At 41.5% G+C, this 24879-nt stretch overlaps 1 protein-coding gene across 2 annotated transcripts in view; it reads left to right on the forward strand.

Moving 5' to 3' along the window:
• LOC139441432 (tyrosine-protein kinase RYK-like) overlaps positions 1-24879 on the forward strand; it is a 129434-nt gene that overhangs the window by 92038 nt on the left and 12517 nt on the right. Inside the window, exons 5-9 of one of the 2 annotated variants that reach the window (XM_071222344.1) lie at positions 7469-7534; positions 7783-7939; positions 11186-11268; positions 18759-18884; positions 24428-24520. In XM_071222344.1, the coding sequence (XP_071078445.1) occupies positions 7469-7534; positions 7783-7939; positions 11186-11268; positions 18759-18884; positions 24428-24520 (525 nt within the window). The remainder of the gene's footprint in view (positions 1-7468; positions 7535-7782; positions 7940-11185; positions 11269-18758; positions 18885-24427; positions 24521-24879) is intronic. The other variant, XM_071222345.1, reaches the window with a different exon arrangement.

Raw genomic sequence — 24879 nt, forward strand, 5'->3', positions numbered from 1 at the left:
TGTGGCAGAGAGTGCTGTGGTGGTGGCTCCATAACCATAGACTTGAGTAGAGGGTGTAGATGGGGCAGAGAGTGCTGTGATGGTGGCTCCATAACCATAGACTTGAGTAGAGGGTGTAGATGGGGTGAGACTGTGTGGTGGTGGCTCCATAACCATAGACTTGAGTAGAGGGTGTAGATGTGGCAGAGAGTGCTGTGGTGGTGGCTCCATAACCATAGACTTGAGTAGAGGGTGTAGATGGGGTGAGACTGTGTGGTGGTGGCTCCATAACCATAGACTTGAGTAGAGGGTGTAGATGGGGCAGAGAGTGCTGTGATGGTGGCTCCATAACCATAGACTTGAGTAGAGGGTGTAGATGTGGCAGAGAGTGCGGTGGTGGTGGCTCCATAACCATAGACTTGAGTAGAGGGTGTAGATGTGGCAGAGAGTGCTGTGGTGGTGGCTCCATAACCATAGACTTGAGTAGAGGGTGTAGATGGGGCAGAGAGTGCTGTGGTGGTGGCTCCACTCACTCACCCGTTCATTCACTCCTAGCTCATTCTGTCATCCGACTCTCACTCACAGACCCTCCCACTCATTCATGCTCTCACTCACCCACTCACTCACCCAACTCTCACTCGCTCCATCCCTCACTCACTCACTTGCTACATCCCTCGCTCACTCACTCACTTCATCCCTCACTCACTCACTCGCTCACTCACTCACTTGCTACATCCCTCGCTCACTCACTTCCTACATCCCTTGCTCACTCACTCACTCCATCCCTCGCTCACTCACTCGCTCACTCACTCCACCCCTCTCACTCACTCACTCACTCACCCATCTCTCACTCACTCACTCACTCACTCACCCATCTCTCACTCACTCACCCATCTCTCACTCACTCACTCACTCACTCACTCACCCATCTCTCACTCACTCGCTCACTCTCTCCTTCCCTCGCTCACTCACTCACTCACCAATCTCTCACTTACTCACTCACTCACTCACTCACCCATCTCTCACTCATCTCTCACTCACTCTCACTAACTCACTCACCCAACACTCACTCACCCAACTCTCACTCGCTCCATCCCTCTTTTCTCGCTCACTCACTCACTCACTCACACTCTCACAACTCTCACTCGCTCCATCCCTCACCAACTCACTCACTTGCTCACTTGCTTCATTACTCACTCGCCCATCTCTCACTCACTCACTCACTCACTCTGAAGCTATGATTGAAAGCATCTCCTAAAAATACTTGACTGGAGTATCATTTGTTTTGCAAAGGGTAACAAGTACGTCCTCGTAAGTCTGTATCATTCTAACATCCGTCAGACTTTCAAATGGCTATTTTCTTCCCATCAGAAACTGTCGGCTTGATATGACATGAAGGAGGGAGTAAGTTTGTATATTTTTTATTTTGTTTTCAAAGTTCAAAGTCAATTCTACACATGTACTTAATAGCCCACAGTTCTGCATCAACGCTGTTTGACTGAATGGGTCTGACAACTCATCTGATAATTCTGACAACAGCTTTCTGCTGTCAGAAATGTTCTTCTGTGGGGAAAGTTGGTAGTTTTTAGCTCACCTCTCATGCCCCAGCTTGTTTGATTTTTTTGGGGGGGACAAAGTTTGTGCTTTTTATCTCACCCATCAAGCCCCTTGCTTGTCTAATGTGGGGGACGAATTTTGTAGTTTTTAGCTCACCTGTCACATCCCCTACTTTTCTGATGTGGGGGAACGAATTTTGTAGGTTTTAGCCCACCTGTCATGCCCCCTGCTGGTCTGATTTTGGGAGAAAGTTTATAGTTTTTAGCTCACCTGTCACACCCCCTGCTTGTCTGATTTTGGGAGAAAGTTTGTAGTTTTTAGCTCACCTGTCACCCCCCTGCTGGTCTGATGTGGGCTGAGGATGTCTGCCCTTGGGAGTCCTAATTATGTTGAAATGGGTTAAATGTTGTGTTTTATGGTTTCCAGAGCTTCAGTGCTTTAGCTTACGGAGCATGTTTCATACTATTCACAGCATTGTGCATTGCATAATGTTTGTCATTCAGATGTTTTGTAATTTATTAATTTTAGGAAAATTACCTGCCAGCTTTAAAATTTTGCATAAATTTAGAAGAAAAAGTGTGAAGTCCAGTTCCTTTGTCTTGAATCAGCCGAGATTGAATAAAATTGAAAGTGACGAAAGGTTTCATCTGGAGTTAAAGACTGTGGGTAATGGGTGGCCATCACGACAGCTCCAGCAGGCCTCCTGCTATCAATATTGATAATATCTTAATTATCCCATCAGATGAAGTAGAATTAAAGCTTGCCTTAAATGTCTAGACAAACATGGATCTGCCATGATTCAGTGTGGAAATATGTCTCTTCCCCCCCCACTAATCAAAAATCCACTACAGATATTTTCATATTTCATTTCACAATTTTAATTACATTTTAATCTTGGCATCTCATGAATAACGTACATCAAGATTATCTGAAAGCATCTGTAAAAGTCTTAATTACGCATTAACCCGAGCATGTGGTCTCCCATTTGCATACTTCAGTAATGCACAAAGGCAGAATGTTTAAGCATATTACAAGCTGAAGCAATATTGGTTTATTGTATTAGCCAGACTGGACACAATCCAAGCTTGCTCTGGTATTTATTAGTGGAAATGGTCAACGATGATATTAGATGACAATAAAGAAAAGCATACTGTTTGAGTTAGAAGGATGTCTTGTTTCCTTTGTGATTAAATAGAATAATCTGTATTTTCTTGAGTATAGTGCACACTTTTTTTTCCATAAAACACAGCTGTGTAGAAGGGTGTGTGCATTATACACGCAATAATGAGTTTTGATGGGTTTTTTCCCCTAACAGAAAGACATTACCATGAGCATGTAACACCGGAAATATGTCAACAAATCCATACTGTTGTATGCAAAATAATCATGTAATTACACTCTCTGGCTATAAAAAGTGTTTTTTGTATATCTGGACTTATGTTTGTAACTTATTTCATTAATTTTATTCAAAATTCCTTTTAATATTGCTTTGATTAATTTCGTCAAAATCGTGTGTGAAGCGATCGGAAGATGTTTTCTGTGACAGAAGGAGGACTGGGCAGTGATCAGACAGTATTACCTGCAGTGGCTGTGCGGAAGAGCTTGTTCTCAGTGCTCCATGTCTGCTGTGACAGAAGGAGGACTAAGAATTTGAATGGATCCTTCATCTGGACATTGCCACAGAAACAGGGTAGAAGTGAACTATACCCGCATAATGTTGAAAGCAGCACTCTGACCTGACCTGATTTGCAAATTTGTACAGGTCCTGTAAAGCCAGCGCTAGATGGTGTGACAATGTGTGGTTCTTGTAACAGGGAACTTATAATAGTTACACTTAAGCACTCATTGCCAACTTGATCAATGAGATGCCAGAGTTTAAGCAAGGAAATTCATCATGGACATCAAATGGCTTAAAACAATGCTGCAATTATGTAACGAAGCTGCCCACAGCAAGCAGCACACCCTTAGGTGGTGGTCAGATGACAATGAAGCTGCCCACAGCAAGCAGCACACTGTGAGGTGGTGGTCAGATGGCAATGAAGCTGCCCACAGCAAGCAGCACACCCTGAGGTGGTGGTCAGATGACAATGAAACTGCCCACAGCAAGCAGCACACTGCTTGCTGTGGTCAGATGTCAATGAAGCTGCCCACAGCAAGCAGCACACCATGAGGTGGTGGTCAGATGACAATGAAGCTGCCCACAGCAAGCAGCACACCGTGAGGTGGTGGCCGGCAATGACACAGCAAGCAGCACACCGTGAGGTGGTGGTCAGATGACAATGAAGCTGCCCACAGCAAGCAGCACACCGTGAGGTGGTGGTCAGATGACAATGAAGCTGCCCACAGCAAGCAGCACACTGTGAGGTGGTGGTCAGATGGCAATGAAGCTGCCCACAACAAGCAGCACACTGTGAGGTGGTGGTCAGATGGCAATGAAGCTGCCCACAGCAAGCAGCACACCATGAGGTGGTGATCAGATGGCAATGAAGCTGTCCACAGCAAGCAACACCCTTCGAGGTGGTGATCAGATGGCAATGAAGCTGCCCACAGCAAGCAGCACACCCTGAGGTGGTGGTCAGATGACAATGAAGCTGTCCACAGCAAGCAACACCCTTCGAGGTGGTGATCAGATGGCAATGAAGCTGCCCACAGCAAGCAGCACACCCTGAGGTGGTGGTCAGATGGCAATGAAGCTGTCCACAGCAAGCAACACCCTTCGAGGTGGTGATCAGATGGCAATGAAGCTGCCCACAGCAAGCAGCACACCGTGAGGTGGTGGTCAGATGGCAATGAAGCTGTCCACAGCAAGCAACACACTGTGAGGTGGTGGTCAGATGGCAATGAAGCTGCCCACAGCAAGCAGCACACTGTGAGGTGGTGGTCAGATGACAATGAAGCTGCCCACAGCAAGCAGCACACCGTGAGGTGGTGGTCAGATGACAATGAAGCTGCCCACAGCAAGCAGCACATTGTGAGGTGGTGGTCAGATGACAATGAAGCTGCCCACAGCAAGCAGCACACCGTGAGGTGGTGGTCAGATGGCAATGAAGCTGCCCACAGCAAGCAGCACACCCTGAGGTGGTGGTCAGATGACAATGAAGCTGCCCACAGCAAGCAGCACACTGTGAGGTGGTGGTCAGATGGCAATGAAGCTGCCCACAGCAAGCAGCACACCATGAGGTGGTGGTCAGGTGGCATTGAAGCTGCCCACAGCAAGCAGCACACCATGAGGTGGTGGTCAGATGACAATGAAGCTGCCCACAGCAAGCAGCACACCGTGAGGTGGTGGTCAGATGACAATGAAGCTGCCCACAGCAAGCAGCACACCGTGAGGTGGTGGTCAGATGACAATGAAGCTGCCCACAGCAAGCAGCACACCATGAGGTGGTGGTCAGATGACAATGAAGCTGCCCACAGCAAGCAGCACACCGTGAGGTGGTGGCCAGATGGCAATGAAGCTGCCCCCAGCAAGCAGCACACCGTGAGGTGGTGGTCAGATGGCAATGAAGCTGCCCACAGCAAGCAGCACACCGTGAGGTGGTGGCCGGCAATGACACAGCAAGCAGCACACCGTGAGGTGGTGGTCAGATGACAATGAAGCTGTCCACAGCAAGCAGCACACCGTGAGGTGGTGGTCAGATGACAATGAAGCTGCCCACAGCAAGCAGCACACTGTGAGGTGGTGGTCAGATGGCAATGAAGCTGCCCACAACAAGCAGCACACTGTGAGGTGGTGGTCAGATGGCAATGAAGCTGCCCACAGCAAGCAGCACACCATGAGGTGGTGATCAGATGGCAATGAAGCTGTCCACAGCAAGCAACACCCTTCGAGGTGGTGATCAGATGGCAATGAAGCTGCCCACAGCAAGCAGCACACCCTGAGGTGGTGGTCAGATGACAATGAAGCTGCCCACAGCAAGCAGCACACCGTGAGGTGGTGGTCAGATGGCAATGAAGCTGTCCACAGCAAGCAACACCCTTCGAGGTGGTGGTCAGATGGCAATGAAGCTGCCCACAGCAAGCAGCACACCATGAAGTGGTGGTCAGATGGCAATGAAGCTGCCCACAGCAAGCAGCACACCGTGAGGTGGTGGTCAGATGGCAATGAAGCTGCCCACAGCAAGCAGCACACTGTGAGGTGGTGGTCAGATGACAATGAAGCTGCCCACAGCAAGCAGCACACCATGAGGTGGTGGTCAGATGTCAATGAAGCTGCCCACAGCAAGCAGCACACTGTGAGGTGGTGGTCAGATGACAATGAAGCTGCCCACAACAAGCAGCACACCGTGAGGTGGTGGTCAGATGACAATGAAGCTGCCCACAGCAAGCAGCACACTGTGAGGTGGTGGTCAGATGGCAATGAAGCTGCACACAGCAAGCAGCACACCGTGAGGTGGTGGTCGGCAATGTCCTGTCTGTCATGAGACATGTGAATGTAGAGTAAAACCGGGATCTCTGTTTGGAAATAACTGAAGTCATACTCTTGTTTTTGGAGTGGACATCTTTCCATTTGAAAGTTAAATTGATAGGGTAAAACTGATAATCATGCTTGAAGATGATGGAATTATGATAGTCGACTCCGTCTGTAATAGAGTCTGATGTTTTACAGCAATTTAAGCTACTTCTTTCCTATCCGGTGTTTCCTGGTCAGATAAATATTGATAAGTTGGAAGGGGTGCAGATGACTGACCTTGGAGGAAGTCGTGACAGCCATTTTGTCATCGTCTTATCCATGCATGACTGTGTCAGGATAAGCATATGCTGTGAAGAAGGAGAAGATCTCCTCATCTGTGCACCTGGGAGTTCCACGTTGTGTATACCCGACACTAGGCATCAGATAGTAGAAGTCACTTGGTGTTTAGGATTCTGAATGCTTGGTTATGTTTGTAGATTGATTTTTTTTCTACTCGACCATAAAGCTTTTAAAAAGAACCAGTAATCAATATTTCACAATTTGAAAAATCTGTTTCAGTTCAAGCAGCAGAAACACCGATTTTCCACATGCTTAAATTCAATAGGAATTTAATTGATTGATGCTGGCTTGAGGGAATTTTATATTTGAATATGGCTCCTGGTTCATTCTGTACCGAGGGACACCACGCTTACACTATATGCATAATCAGGCTGAAAGAGTTATGGACGCAGAGACCCACACTGACGTTAAAGTGGACGAAACATCCATTTTCAATTGTCAGCTTTCTCTGATGGAATTGCTCATTATGTTTGTCATCCATCCTTTGTGATGGAAATTTTATGTTAAACATGCTGATGAGTTTGATGTTCCCCTTTACAAGTGTGTTTCCCTGCTGCATGACCTGTGCCCGAACAAAACAAATATATCTATAGATGGAGACTCTGTAGGTCCTAGCTGCAGTTCCGTGTTTGATGGGACTTTGTTTTTGAACAAGATGTGGACTGGAATAAAATTTACCGGTACTCTCTCAGCTATTTTTGCTGTTAATTTGAATTTAAGTATAATAGAAAGGAGAATCTATATTTTCTTAAGTTTCAGTTTCCTAAATCCAGACTTGCCAAAGCATTTATGAGGCTGGAAATAAGCTGATCACTCTGGATACCATCTTCTGTGTTGGCCATGTTTGAAAGTCACGAGTCTGAAAGCACACTGTGGCTGTTGTGTTGGTGTATTGTACAGTGTGGTAGCTTGCATAGTCCTGCACCATGGCTGTGGAATATATTTATTTTATGAAAAATAAATAAATCTAGAAACGCATACAAAAGCAAGTCTAGCCAGCTCAAGTTAGCTCTATTCCACACCATAGGGAATTTATATATATTTTTAGGGTCAAGAAGGATATTGTGTAATATAAGATTTCAGAGACTAAATGTTAGTCTACAGCCTGGGTTGATGGTCAGGCTCACCAGTTGTTTGTGTGTGTGACGTGAGTACTTCAGTTCCATCTTCTACTTCCAGTGACCGATGGCGCCTATGTCCGAGACTACCCGTTTACTCAGGGTGAAGAGGACTATGTGGAAGCAGGTGAGGAGTTGTCTCCCTTTAACACCCGTTTTTCAAATGAAGAGAGCGACCTGAATGCATGATGTTTAGATTCCTCTCATGTAAATTCTTCGCAAGATGGAGCTGATTAACTGTTCAATCCTTCAGGACAAGCACACTTGATCAAAGCAGTTGTTGTTCAGATCCCAGCAATGAGACGCTGTTCTGCAGATTTTCGTAGCCATGTTCTACTTTTCCCTTCTTGACAGACTATTTGATTGTCTTTTCAGAGGATCGAGTTGACAGCCTGACGACATCGACACATATTTTCTACATAGCTGTGGGATGTGCGTGTGCCATTATTCTCCTGATTGCGTTAGCGGTGGCAGTTTACTACCTTAATTCACAGAAGAGCAATGACAGGTACACTAAAAGGATGAACTATTAGTAAGTAAAATTCTGATGGGTGCGTGTTTGTGTCTGTGATGTCACGTCATGATTGCGTCATTACTAACACTCCCCGTCTGGCGGAGCATCATTTGTAAGTAGTCCTGCTGCGGGGATTTCCTCTCATTAAAACCTCCAATCCAAATTTGATAGAAACACTTTCAAGAGAAAGAAAAACAAAATTGAATTTTCTTTTCAGTATTCAAGTTTCATTTCAAATATAACAAATGTTTGGCTGAAAAGAAACAACAACATTATTGTTGAATCTATTTTCCTTTGTTTGTTTTTTTAACCTCTGGCATCGTTTCAAATTCAAATCTTGAAAAAAGGAAATTTGTAATCAACATAGTTTGAGAAAAGTAAAGAAAATCCAATCAAATTTTCGAAAAATCATGTCTAATTTGCATGTCATTTCAATTCCTTCAAGAACAAAAAATGAATTACATTTTTTAAAGACGTGCTATTTGTCATGCACGCCCATTACTATGGTAATGACATGTTTAAGCCTTCCAGGTTTCAATTCCAATATTAAAGTAATTGTCACATTTCTTAATGCTTCATGACAAGCATGGCAATAATTTTTGAAGAGAATGCCAGTGTTGTAATTAAACGTCATTCAGTGTTTAGAAATTCATGGAGAAAATATTCTAAAAAGGTTTAATTACAAGAAATCCCTGCAAAGCTAACATTTCATTGATGTGTTGACTTGAGTGGCATGCTACACTAACACTCTCTCATCGGAAGCATTGGTTGTCATGGTGATACGTACACAAGACTAGCTACAATATACAGGAATCAGAACTGTTATGCTAAAGAATAAACAGATACACATTGTCAGGAAGGAAAGAGATGTTTGTTATTGAGCTGAATAATTGGGATGGACACAAGCATGGACAGGAATGTTAAAATTGGACGTGAGAACTTATTGCTCAAAAATTGAAAAATGGCAGACAGTGAAGCCATGGTTACTACTTGTATGCTAGTCTTTATTGAATTTTTACCAAACACTGTTCAGTGCTTACAAACACTGCTATTGACCAATGACACTTATAGGGCGGTCGGGTAGCCTAATGGTTAAATCGTTCGCTCGTCACGCCGAAGACCCGACATGGGTACTATGTGTGAAGCCCATTTCTGGTGTCCCCCGCTGTGATATTGCTGGAATATTGCTAAAAACGGCGTAAAACCATACTCACTCACTCACTCAATGACACTTATATGTCAGCAACTTTCTGCTGGTGTGACACAGAATCAGTCGTCTATTGTGCTGCGATTCGCTGTGCAGAGTTGCATCCCATGGGCACGACAGAAACCTATGATTGTGTGGAATCCCGGTTCGCCCCGATTATGTTTCTAGGTTTGTCAGCACCATACCCGTGCTCATGGGTTTCACTGAAGAGGTAAACGTCTGAGACCTGCATCACTTCGGGCTTTCCTCCCACATTAAGCTGACATGCCGTGATATGACTGGAATACTGTTAAAAGCGGCGTTAAACCCAACTCACTCACTTACTCACTCTAAGACATGATCAGGAACTACGAACAATGGAGTACGGAATAGGTTGATTTGACCAAACCTTAAGCTTCTACTTTTGACATATATTTGCAAAAAGCTTAAGGTATTATCAGCTCAGTTTGTAAACATCTCCAATTGGATTTATTTCTCTCAGATCTCAAAGAGTTTAAAGGAAACAAAAGGAGTTGTCTGGTAGACAGTTTGATATAGCAGGGGTTACGCTTAACCACTGCCTAAGCCAAGATGAGTTAATTGAGTTGAATTCATTGCTAGTATTGGACCATGATCCAGTTGTCTGTGTTTTAACTACACAAGGGCGGATCCAGTGTTATTAAAAGGGAGAGATCCCAAACATTCTCTCAGATATTTTACTCCCTCCAACTTACTCCCTGGATCTGCCTGTGGTACATACATGGATCTGCCTGTGGTACATACATGGATCTGCCTGTGGTACATACATGGATCTGCCTGTGGTACATACATGGATCTGCCTGTGGTACATACATGGATCTGCCTGTGGTACATACATGGGTCTGCCTGTGGTACATACATGGGTCTGCCTGTGGTACATACATGGATCTGCCTGTGGTACATACATGGATCTGCCTGTGGTACATACATGGATCTGCCTGTGGTACATACATGGATCTGCCTGTGGTACATACATGGATCCGCCTATGCTACATAAATGGACCATAGACAGAATCCAGTCAAACAATCTCATGTTGCAGTAAGACAAGACAGAACCAAATCAAATTTCTGGATTGATAGTGAAACAATCTCATAGGTAGAGAGTGAATTCAAATTTGTGGCAAATTAAGATTTATCAATAATGTTATGTCTTTTAACTAGGGGTGTCACAATAAATCGAAATATTGATATATTGCTATTTGTAAGCACTTAGAGTCAATAAATCGATTGTTGAATCAGCTTCCGATCAATAGTATCGATTTCAGTTAGGAATAGTGATAGTTTCGATTGTATTTACCATATCAATAAAATGCATGCAATGCTGTTCAGATTTGTTTTTCTTTTGATCATGAGTGGTTGTAATTTACACATGGTAATGTAGAAGTTTCTTTTTCTTTAATTATTAGGATCAAGAAAAAACAAATCAGTCATATCTCAAACTTAACTTTTTATTTGTTGTTATGGTTATCACATTCAAAGGAAACTTCAGTTTCAAGGTTTATTTCAACTCTAAAATCCATCTAAAATGATATACTGAAAACTATCGATATTTATTGCAATAGTTGCTTGCAATATCAATAGTTATTGCAATAGTTTCTTTCAATATCAATAGTTATTGCAATAGTGATCAATAGTCACCCCTACTTTTAACCTTTGTCTCTCCCCCCCTACGGTTTTATCATCCATACTTCAAACAATTGTATAAAATTATTTGAAAAATGGTGTGATGCTATTGAAGTTTAGTTATAGATAGGGGAATAAATAAACATAGCATTTGGTAACTGGTTTGGGGAGAGGGCCTGCTAACTACTAACAACACTAACATGTGTTTTGTGTAAACTGTGATACCTGTTTTTATTTCACATATATTACTTGTTTTATGCCAAATGACTTATTGATAAAGCGTTGTATCATTTTCATTGTGTGTCAAATCAAATACATAATTGTGAAATTAATTCTTGAACATTTTCTTTGTGATTCATGCATATAGATCGTGTGATGAGTGTTGGTGACTAATATCTTCTTTTTTCTTCTAACAGTGACAGCAGCAGCTCTCAAGCTCTCACTGCCCAAAGTCAGACGTTTCTCCGCCCCGACACACCAAACAATGCAAGTGGGGCAGGTAGGGTCACATGACACATCACATGATGTCAACTGACATGGGGTCACGACACTCCCCAACATTGTCATTTGTCTGGTGTTTGAGTTACCTGCCTTGCCTCAACTCCTCACAGGGGTGACAAACGAGGAAAAAGGTGTCTTGGAGTTCTGAATCAGGATATGTCACACCAGGAATTTGTTTGCACTGTGCTGGATTCAGTTGGTTTGCCGCAGAACAAACAATTGACGTTTTGATAGTTTAATAGTGGCGGTGTAGGAGAGGTGTCACAACACAAATGTCGTTTTGAGAATGCCTTTACAAATATCATTTTCCAACAAAACTAGGGCACAAATGGATTTCGTTTACTTTTGGAGAAATGATTTTGCCATATGTTTAGTGATGCCCTGAGAGAAGTGGCTCTTCTGTTTCTGAGACGGCCTGGAGTTTCTATGGGTATCCAGCTTCATTAAGAGATATTGTTTTCAGCGTCCCAGGGGCGATGGAGTAGCCATTGACCCTGGTTCAATCCCCCACATGGGTACAATGTGTGAAGCCCATTGCTGGCGTCCCCGCTGGGATATTGCTGGAATATTGCTGAAAGCGGTGTCGAAACTCACTCACTCACTCACTCTCTCACTCACTCACTCACTCACTCACTCTCACTCTCATTCACTCACTCACTCACTCACTCACTCACTCACTCACCTTCAGTGTGCCACGTCAAGTAACTGCTTTTATTTAAGTCCACCTAAGTTCTGACCAGAGAAAAGCATTAAGCTGGGAGAGACAGTCAGGAACCTTGCAGAAACCCTTAAGATTTCATACATGGCAGTTAGATTTGTAAGTCTTTTTTGGTTTTGCCGTTAATTTAATGTGATAAGATGGATAGTAATGCTGGTGTTTATTCTAATTTGTTTCAACTAATTTGTTTATTCTAATTAATTTTTCTAATTTGTTTATTCTAATTTATTTTGTCAGCCTCTTCACAGAATACTTGCAATATCTGTTGTGACAAACACTGGACTTTCGATGAGTGAGGCTGTCCCACAGTCCCTCTATATCCTTCCGGGTACCCAGTACACAGGTTGATAGGCAGGAACAGTGTAGATGAGGACATACACTTGGGGAGGAACTGTGTCTGTCCCCCTTGAGACTTGATCTGTGGGGTATCCCAACTGACCTCTATATCCTTCCGGTACCCAGTACACAGGTTGATAGGCAAGAACAGTGTAGATGAGGACATACACTTGGGGAGGAACTGTGTCTGTCCCCCTTGAGACTTGATCTGTGGGGTATCCCAACTGACCTCTATATCCTTCCGGTACCCAGTACACAGGTTGATAGGCAGGAACAGTGTAGATGAGGACATACACTTGGGGAGGAACTGTGTCTGTCCCCCTTGAGACTTGATCTGTGGGGTATCACAACTGACCTCTATATCCTTCCGGTACCCCCCAGTACACAGGTTGATAGGCAGGAACAGTGTAGATGAGGACATACACTTGGGGAGGAACTGTGTCTGTCCCCCTTGAGACTTGATCTGTGGGGTATCCCAACTGACCTCTATATCCTTCCGGTACCCAGTACACAGGTTGATAGGCAGGAACAGTGTAGATGAGGACATACACTTGGGGAGGAACTGTGTCTGTCCCCCTTGAGACTTGATCTGTGGGGTATCACAACTGACCTCTATATCCTTCCGGTACCCCCCAGTACACAGGTTGATAGGCAGGAACAGTGTAGATGAGAACATACACTTGTGGAGGAACTGTGTCTGTCCCCCTTGAGACTTGATCTGTGGGGTATCACAACTGACCTCTATATCCTTCCGGTACCCAGTACACAGGTTGATAGGCAGGAACAGTGTAGATGAGAACATACACTTGGGGAGGAACTGTGTCTGTCCCCCTTGAGACTTGATCTGTGGGGTATCCCAACTGACCTCTATATCCTTCTGGGTACCCATTTATTGCTCTTCAGTAGAATGGTCCCTCAGCTCTTTTGATTTCCTCAAACTTTCTGCAAATGGTATAACATTCAGACAGAATGTTACAGAAATTTTGTTTTGATAACAAATACAAAAGTCACTCCACCTTGGCAGAATCTGTGAGCTCTGAAATAAAATCTCTGTTTTTAATTGTATTTCAAAACTCCGATGTTTTTCTGTGACATGCGTCTCACATGCAACAATGGTACTGGATAATTCCTGACTTAATTAATCATCAAAGATTCATTTTTGTCCCACTGCAGACCAAATCTATCACAGCCAAACAGCTTCATGGAACCATAAAAATAATAAGAAGCATCCCCATGTAATGTACTTGGATGCCAGGGATTATTGGGTTACAGCTGTTTGAAAGCCCTCTATGTTGAGGTCTTCAAGTATCATGGGAGATTTACAATTTAATTATTCTGAAAATGTTGTGCAGTGGCCCAGAAGGAATACATGTTCAGAGATATAAATAAATAATGACGTGGGATTATTTTTTGATTCCAGTTCTAGCCCTATAGACCTTTCATCATGCTTGAGTTACACAGGGCATGGCTCGCACCTACCTCACCACCCAACACCTCAGTGTCTGTGGGAGAAAATCAACTTTTTAACATTTGAATATTGGTTTCAGTTTTTTTCCAATGATGATATTGTCAGTGAATTTTAGATTAGGAAATGTCGACATTCGTCATGAAAGGGTTATTTCCAACCAGAAACGATAGAAGGCATGTTGAATTTTACATGGGGAAATTACAGCGTAATCTATCATTAAATCAATTTTGCTGTTACTTGCAGAAGGGATTGGCTGAAAGTTTGTCGACTGATAGATGAGACTTCTGTGAAAGTGAAATTATACTTATTGCGCTCACTGGACTTTCATTTGTTGAGAAATGTGGAAATTTGAAATGGAAATACGTACTCCAGGGAAATATGTTCCTTAATATTTTAATGTATAATCAGGGTCCCTGAAGACCAAAAGTGTTTTCTCTAAATTTTGCATTTTCTCGTCAATCATTTACAAAGTTTCTTTCCATGTTCTTGTCAATTTCTCATCTTTTAGTCCCTCTCTGAAGGAACAACTTTACATGTTAGGAACAATATGGCAACTTTACATGTCAGGAACAATATGGCAACTTTACATGTCAGGAACAATATGGCAACTTTACATGTCAGGAACAATATGACAACTTTACATGTCAGGAACAATATGGCAACTTTACATGTCAGGAACTATATGGCAACTTTACATGTCAGGAACTATATGACAACTTTACATGTCAGGAACAATATGGCAACTTTACATGTCAGGAACTATATGGCAACTTTACATGTCAGGAACTATATGACAACTTTACATGTCAGGAACAACATGACAACTTTACATGTCAGGAACAATATGGCAACTTTACATGTCAGGAACTATATGGCAACTTTACATGTCAGGAACAACATGACAACTTTACATGTCAGGAACAATATGACAACTTTACATGTCAGGAACAATATGGCAACTTTACATGTCAGGAACAATATGGCAACTTTACATGTCAGGAACTATATGGCAACTTTACATGTCAGGAACAATATGACAACTTTACATGTCAGGAACTATATGACAACTTTACATGTCAGGAACAATATGGCAACTTTACATGTCAGGAACAATATGGCAACTTTACATGTCAGGAACAACATGACAACTTTACATGTCAGGAACAATATGGCAACTTTACATGTCAGGAACTATATGACAACTTTACATGTCAGGAACTATATGACAACTTTACATGTCAGGAACAACATGACAACTTTACATGTCAGGAACAATATGGCAACTTTACATGTCAGGAACAACATGACAACTTTACATGTCAGGAACAATATGGCAACTTTACATGTCAGGAACAATATGGCAACTTTACATGTCAGGAACAACATGACAACTTTACATGTCAGGAACAATATGGCAACTTTACATGTCAGGAACTATATGACAACTTTACATGTCAGGAACTATATGACAACTTTACATGTCAGGAACAACATGACAACTTTACATGTCAGGAACAATATGGCAACTTTACATGTCAGGAACAATATGGCAACTTTACATGTCAGGAACTATATGACAACTTTACATGTCAGGAACAACATGACAACTTTACATGTCAGGAACTATATGACAACTTTACATGTCAGGAACTATATGACAACTTTACTTGTCAGGAACAATATGAAAACTTTACATGTCAGGAACAATATGAAAACTTTACTTGTCTGGAACAATATGGCAACTTTACATGTCAGGAACAACATGACAACTTTACATGTCAGGAACTATATGACAACTTTACATGTCAGGAACTATATGACAACTTTACATGTCAGGAACAACATGACAACTTTACATGTCAGGAACAATATGGCAACTTTACATGTCAGGAACTATATGGCAACTTTACATGTCAGGAACAACATGACAACTTTACATGTCAGGAACAATATGACAACTTTACATGTCAGGAACAATATGGCAACTTTACATGTCAGGAACTATATGGCAACTTTACATGTCAGGAACAATATGACAACTTTACATGTCAGGAACTATATGACAACTTTACATGTCAGGAACTATATGACAACTTTACATGTCAGGAACAATATGGCAACTTTACATGTCAGGAACTATATGACAACTTTACATGTCAGGAACAATGTGACAACTTTACATGTCAGGAACAATATGACAACTTTACATGTCAGGAACTATATGGCAACTTTACATGTCAGGAACTATATGGCAACTTTACATGTCAGGAACAATATGACAACTTTACATGTCAGGAACAATATGACAACTTTACATGTCAGGAACTATATGACAACTTTACATGTCAGGAACAATATGACAACTTTACATGTCAGGAACTATATGGCAACTTTACATGTCAGGAACTATATGGCAACTTTACATGTCAGGAACTATATGGCAACTTTACATGTCAGGAACAATATGACAACTTTACATGTCAGGAACAATATGACAACTTTACATGTCAGGAACAATATGGCAACTTTACATGTCAGGAACTATATGACAACTTTACATGTCAGGAACAACATGACAACTTTACATGTCAGGAACTATATGACAACTTTACATGTCAGGAACTATATGACAACTTTACATGTCAGGAACAATATGACAACTTTACATGTCAGGAACTATATGACAACTTTACATGTCAGGAACAACATGACAACTTTACATGTCAGGAACTATATGACAACTTTACATGTCAGGAACTATATGACAACTTTACATGTCAGGAACAACATGACAACTTTACATGTCAGGAACAATATGGCAACTTTACATGTCAGGAACAATATGACAATTTTACATGTCTGGAACAATGTGACAACTTTACATGTCAGGAACAATATGGCAACTTTACATGTCAGGAACTATATGGCAACTTTACATGTTAGGAACAATATGACAACTTTACATGTCAGGAACAACATGACAACTTTACATGTCAGGAACAATATGGCAACTTTACTTGTCTGGAACAATATGACAACTTTACATGTCAGGAACAATATGGCAACTTTACATGTCTGGAACTATATGGCAACTTTACTTGTCTGGAACTATATGGCAACTTTACATGTCAGGAACTATATGACAACTTTACATGTCAGGAACAATATGACAACTTTACATGTCAGGAACAATATGACAACTTTACATGTCAGGAACAATATGGCAACTTTACATGTCAGGAACAATATGACAACTTTACATGTCAGGAACAATATGACAACTTTACATGTCTGGACAATATGACAACTTTACATGTCAGGAACTATATGGCAACTTTACTTGTCTGGAACAATATGACAACTTTACATGTCAGGAACAATATGACAACTTTACATGTCTGGACAATATGACAACTTTACATGTCAGGAACTATATGGCAACTTTACATGTCTGGACAATATGACAACTTTACATGTCAGGAACAATATGGCAACTTTACTTGTCTGGAACAATATGACAACTTTACATGTCAGGAACAACATGACAACTTTACATGTCTGACAACTTTACATGTCAGGAACAATATGACAACTTTACATGTCAGGAACAATATGGCAACTTTACATGTCAGGAACAACATGACAACTTTACATGTCTGACAACTTTACATGTCTGGACAATATGACAACTTTACATGTCAGGAACAATATGGCAACTTTACATGTCAGGAACAACATGACAACTTTACATGTCTGACAACTTTACATGTCAGGAACAATATGACAACTTTACATGTCAGGAACAATATGACAACTTTACATGTCTGGAACAATATGGCAACTTTACATGTCAGGAACAACATGACAACTTTACATGTCTGACAACTTTACATGTCAGGAACAATATGACAACTTTACATGTCAGGAACAATATGACAACTTTACATGTCAGGAACAACATGACAACTTTACATGTCAGGAACAATATGACAACTTTACATGTCAGGAACAACATGACAACTTTACATGTCTGACAACTTTACATGTCAGGAACAATATGACAACTTTACATGTCAGGAACAATATGGCAACTTTACATGTCAGGAACAACATGACAACTTTACATGTCTGACAACTTTACATGTCAGGAACAATATGACAACTTTACATGTCAGGAACAATATGACAACTTTACATGTCAGGAACAACATGACAACTTTACATGTCAGGAACAATATGACAACTTTACATGTCAGGAACAATATGGCAACTTTACATGTCAGGAACAACATGACAACTTTACATGTCAGGAACAATATGACAACTTTACTTGTCTGGAACAATATGACAACTTTACATGTCAGGAACAATATGGCAACTTTACATGTCAGGAACAATATGGCAACTTTACATGTCAGGAACAATATGACAACTTTACATGTCAGGAACAATATGACAACTTTACATGTCAGGAACAATATGACAACTTTACATGTCAGGAACAATATGACAACTTTACATGTCAGGAACTATATGACAACTTTACATGTCTGGACAATATGAAAACTTTACTTGTCTGGAACAATAGGACAATTTTACATGTCTGGAACAATGTGACAACTTTACATGTCAGGAACAATATGACAGCTTTACATGTCAGGAACAATCTGACAACATTTTGTGCCCACAATCATAACATGCTTTCTGTTTCTTTGTGAGTTATGTATTCTGATTTAGTGTGTTAGAACGTTTCAATTGACATTAAAGAAATGTATCCGTGTTTTCATACATAGCAAAGACACACAAAAGATAAAGTCATATATTGACTTTTTGACGTGTTTTGAAAAGAGATGTGTTTTGTTGATTGTCTTGAGGAGTTCACAGACACATAAGAAGAGGTTTTTGCAGGGATCTGTATACTGCCTCAACATACCCTCCTTCTTCACAGACTGTTTGTTTGTTGCAGGTCTGCCCAACTTCAGACGAGGTATATCTCCGGTGACGGAGTTGAAGCCCACAGACATCAAGTCCATGCTTAGTGAGATTGCTGTCGAGAGGAAGAGGATAGCATTAGGAGATCTTCTCATGGAAGGTCAGTCATTAGCGACTATTAAGACAGAAGCTGTGATGATTAGAATAGGGTGAATCTATTGTCCATGCTGCTGTATTATAGCATAAGGGGCAGTGGGGTAGTGTAGTGGTTAAAGCTCGTCATGCTGAAGGCCAGGGTTTGAATACCAACATGGGCACAACCATATTCACTCACTCACTCACTTGCATTAGATAGCCTGGTAGGTCCCCGTGGACTTGAAGGCTGGAAGGTCCCCGTGGACTTGAAGGCTGGAAGGTCCCCGTGGACTTGAAGGTTGGAAGGTCCCTGTGGACTTGAAGGTTGGAAGGTCCCCATGGACTTGAAGGCTGGAAGGTCCCCGTGGACTTGAAGGTTGGAAGGTCCCCGTGGTCTTGAAGGTTGGAAGGTCCCTGTGGACTTGAAGGTTGGAAGGTCCCCGTGGACTTGAAGGCTGGAAGGTCCCCGTGGACTTGAAGGTTAGAAGGTCCCCGTGGACTTGAAGGCCGGAAGGTCCCCGTGGACTTATAGCCTGGAAGGTCCCAGTGGTCTTGAAGGTTGGAAGGTCCCTGTGGACTTGAAGGTTGGAAGGTCCCCGTGGACTTGAAGGCTGGAAGGTCCCCGTGGACTTGAAGGTTAGAAGGTCCCCGTGGACTTGAAGGCCGGAAGGTCCCCGTGGACTTATAGCCTGGAAGGTCCCCGTGGACTTTAAGGCTGGATAGTCTCCCAGCAACCCATTGTTGGTTGTAAGGTGCGACTCAGTTTGGACAGGCTCTGTGACTTGTGGATTTCTTGTCATCGCACCCCATTGGTGTGGATCGTTTCTCCTGTTTTCAGTCACTGTTTTTATATGTAGGCTGCACATTCGTTCTCAAGGTCACTCTCTAGGCCATGCTTTTGAGAGGGGATACCAGGGTACGATGTGACATCAGTCCAAGTGTATCCCTTGTGAGGAAAGGTTCACCTTCAAACATATATTGCTTGACTGTTTGGACTTTGCAATTGCAAGGGATTAACATTATCAAAGCGTAAATCTGAAAGATCTCTTTTCCCGTGTCAGCGGTCCTCTCATCATAAATTACTTGAAAGAAATTGGTCTGTATAATAAATTTTAAATATGTATGTGAATAATTAAATGCTTGTTTTTCATAATTGATGTAACTATCATCAACCAGTGTTTTTAAGCCAACTCATTGTTGAGTATTTTTAATATTGGCTAGCTTTGTGCACAACCACCAGTGACTAAAGCGATGACGTAAATCCCGCTGGGGTATCATGCAGGAAGCAAAGGTACTATAAGTCCCCATGATCCCCAGTGAGGTGGCCTAGCTTTGGTTACTGGTGGCCTACAGCCCGTGTTTTATAACCGTATACATCATATTGTTATGCTCAAATGTGGTTCTTGAATTGTTTTTAAATATTACTTTACATAAATGACTCAATTGTAAACATGTTAACTTGGTCTCGTCGCTATATGCGACGTTGATTTTTCACTCACTCACTCACTTAAGTCACTCAGTCCTCCATGGGGTCGATAGATGTGACCTCAGTCTCCCACAGGGTGGATAGATGTGACCTCTCTCCTCCATGGGGTAAATAGATGTGACCACAGTCCTACAGGAAGTGGTTATAGGTGACTTTTATCCTCCATGGCTGGATAGATGTGACCTCTGTCCTCCATGGCTGGATAGATGTGACCTCTGTCCTCTATGGCTGGATAGATGTGACCTCTGTCCTCCATGGTGTGGATAGATGCGACCTTTGTCCCTCCTTGCTGGATAGATGTGACCTCCATCCTCAAGGGGGTGGATAGATGTGTCTTTGAAGTTATTATAGTGAAAGAGAATTTGTCAAGGCTTGTATATGATATATCTGCATATGATGTATGATGTATGGGCTCTATCAGCAATGCACCAGCAGTATGACGTCTGCTGTAAATAATCGAGTCTGGACCATACAATCCCATGACTAACATCAGGAGCATCGATCTGAAGAACAATGCTGAAGACCAATATGTGAATCATTTTCAAATGTTGTATGATATTTGATATATACTAGGAGCAATACTAAGGAACCCCCAAATATATTCAGAAATGAAATGTAAAGAAATGATGTCATTGAATTCAATGTTCATTGTAAAGTCAATATCTGGTCCAGGTGCTGTGAGCATCGGCCCAGGTGCTGTGAGCATCGGCCCAGGCATGACATTTTCTTGGCTGAATGGGAACAGTCCTGAGTTATCTTTCCTGGTTTCTTTTGCCGTTCTTCCTGTAAGACCTGCCCAGGCTGTTGGGAATTCTGGTAACGCTGAGGTCGGTTCGAACCCTTTGGCTAAGAATATCCCAGAGCTGTTCAATCGGTGACATGTCTGGAGATCTAGCTGACCAGGCCAGCATTGTGACACCTTGCTGTCTCAGACAGGCGACTGCAACATGAGCTCTGCGAGGACGTGCCTAGTCATGTTGGAACTCAAGGTTCTGACCTACGCACAGGGAAAATTGGATGACCACTTGATGTGAAATTTGGTCCACATAGCTTTGACTGGTCGTGTTCCCTTACACAATCATCAGATCCATCCTGTTGTTGTATGTGATGCCAGCCCAGACCATGATGCTGACACACCTCATCTATCGTGCTCTTGGACTGCTGCATGGTCGTACTCTCCATGCTATCTCCAAGCATGTTGTCTACATCTGTAAAGTGTAAACAGAACCTGATTCAGCAGAAAACATGGTATGTCTCCAACGCTGCTGCTGACGACATCCAAGTGGTTGTGCCCATTGTTGTCTGAGCCGCCTTTGGAAGGACGTCTTGGTTTCAGACCCACAGTTTTCAAACTGTTACGTATCGTTAACATTTAAAGTTGGATTCGTGTGGCAGCCCTGAAGTTGTCCCCACAGTTCATGTGTTCCTCCATGTAATGGTGCATGATCCTGCCTGGAAGTAGTCCCCACAGTTCATGTGTTCCTCCATGTAATGGTGCATGATCCTGCCTGGAAGTAGTCCCCACAGTTCATGTGTTCCTCCATGTAATGGTGCATGATCCTGCCTGGAAGTAGTCCCCACAGTTCATGTGTTCCTCCTTGTAATGGTGCATGATCCTACCTGGAAGCAGTCCCCACAGTTCATGTGTTCCTCCATGTAATGGTGCATGATCCTGCCTGGAAGTTGTCACCACAGTTCATGTGTTCCTCAATGTAATGGTGCATGATCCTGCTTGGAAGTAGTCCCCACAGTTCATGTGATCCTCCATGTAATGGTGCATGATCCTGCCTGGAAGTAGTCCCCACAGTTCATGTGATCCTCCATGTAATGGTGCATGATCCTGCCTGGAAGTAGTCTTTCTAGGCCTTCTTCTTGCGGCCCTAAACTTACTTCTGCCCTGTGTGGCTATCGTTCAGTGAGATGGGAAACCATACTTTTAGCTTTACTAAGCAGCTTCAATCATGCCTGCTGTACGAAATTTTCCATTTTCTTGTCTGTACACTTTTGCAGGCATTTTCCTTCATTGTACCTGATCAATGAACCACAAGGTTGTGACGTTTGTTGGCAGATGCCAGTAACCTGGATGTGACACAATCAACGGATGGTTTACGTGTACAATGTGCAAAGTTTGAGAGTGTTTGCTATCTGCATTCAGTAACTGTATCTTGTGCAACAAAACTGGTCATTTCATTCTTATGGGTTCCCTTAAATAATGTTCCTCATATATTTTCATATGATATGTGTAATGTTTACGTATGATGTATGATATAAGATGTATTTACATATGATATAGGATGTATTTACATGTGACGTGTGATATATGATATATCTACATGTGATGTGTGATATATGATATATTTACATGTGATGTGTGATATATGATATATTTACATGTGATGTGTGATATATGATGTATTTACATGTGATGTGTGATATATGATGTATTTACATGTGATGTGTGATATATGTTATATTTACATGTGATGTGTGATATACCGTATTTTCTTGAGTATAGTGCGCACTTTTTTTCGAAAAAACACAGCTGTGTAGAAGGGGGTGCGCATTATACACGAATTATGAGTTTGGATGTTTTTTCCTCCCATGGAAAGACATTACCGTGAGCACGAAACACGGAAATACCATGTCAACAAATCCATACTGAAGTACGCAAAATAATTATGTAATTACACTGTCTGTCTATAAAAAGTGTTCTTTGTATTTCTGGACTTATGTTTGTAACTTACTTCATTAATTTTATTCAAAATTCCTTATAATATTGTTTTTATTAATTTCGGCGAAATCGTGTGTGAAGCGATCGGAAGATCGCACAACTCACCGTTATTAACAGCAACCACGGTCAGAATACCGCTATTGACGCCTTGAAACGAACTTTAGTTGACAGAGAATGGATACATATATCATAAATGACATACTTTGACTCGTTAAAAGTCATATTTGTTTTTGTTTGACGATTCTATGTCAACATGAAATTCTCGCGCTCACGTGCTCACGTGTGCGTGAACCTTGACGGTGACTGGTCAGACATGTTCCATGTAAAAAATAATACCCGGGAATAGCGATCAGCTGCTTCGCTTAGGGTTATTATTATTTTAAATATGTTTAGTAAAGGCTGCATATAATTAAGAAAATAATGGAATATATTATTCCTGATAAATAAAATAGTTTCAGATACAATTGTTGTCGATCCTTGCATTAAAAATCCTATAAAGTTATATCATTGGGTATGTCTTGACTGAATCACCGGTCGATTCCAAGAAAACGTGGGTACAGCTGATTGCAGTTTCCGGCTTAGTTTACGAGAAAATACACAAGGTAATCTTAATCCCTAGATATAAAACAATGCCTAGCAGAACAATAAATACTATTTAAACGGTAAATAAACATGTCTGGTGATTTTTTATCTCAAATTTCGAATTTGTACTGACGAAGTTTCTCAGCACCCGTTCGTTTGCCGGACTTCGCTGAAAGGGTACGGTGTAAATTTTTTCTGCGCATAATATTCAAATTTCTTTTTTTTCCAAAATATTGAACCCGCTAGAGGGGGGTGCGCATTATACATGGGTGCGCACTATACTCAAGAAAATACGGTAAGATGTATTTACATATGATGTATGATATAGGATGTATTTACATGTTACGTGTGATATATGATATATTTACATGTTCTTTGTGATATATGATATATTTACATGTGATGTGTGATATATGATATATTTAAGTGTGATGTGTGATATATGATATATTTACATGTCATGTGTGATATATGATGTATTTACATGTGATGTGTGATATATGATGTATTTACATGTTCTGTGTGATATATGATCTATTTACATGTGATGTGTGATATATGATGTATTTACATGTGACTTGTGATATATGATGTATTTACATGTGATGTGTGATATATGATGTATTTACATGTTCTGTGTGATATATGATCTATTTACATGTGATGTGTGATATATGATGTATTTACATGTGACTTGTGATATATGATGTATTTACATGTGATGTGTGATATATGATGTATTTACATGTGACGTGTGATATGGTTGTAGGTACTTTCGGACGTATCTACTTGGGGACGTTAATCGGCGAAGATGAGAATGAGGTCAGCATGGAACAAGAGGTTTACATAAAAACATTAACAGGTACGTGCCCTCACTTTGAGATGCAGTGTGTTTATATAAAAACATTAACAGATACGTGCCCTCACTTTGAGATGGAGTGTGTTTATATAAAAACATTAACAGGTACGTGCCCTCACTTTGAGATGCAGCGTGTTTATATAAAAACATTAACAGGTACGTGCCCTCACTTTGAGATGCAGCGTGTTTATATAAAAACATTAACAGGTACGTGCCCTCACTTTGAGATGCAGCGTGTTTATAATAAAACATTAACAGGTACGTGCCCTCACTTTGAGAAGCAGCGTGTTTATATAAAAACATTAACAGGTATTTGCCCTCACTTTGAGATGCAGCGTGTTTACATAAAAACATAAACAGGT

This window comes from Haliotis cracherodii, unplaced genomic scaffold (genome assembly GCF_022045235.1).
Source record: "Haliotis cracherodii isolate W230 unplaced genomic scaffold, xgHalCrac1.p SCAF_40, whole genome shotgun sequence".
Classification (NCBI taxonomy): Eukaryota; Metazoa; Mollusca; class Gastropoda; order Lepetellida; family Haliotidae; genus Haliotis; species Haliotis cracherodii.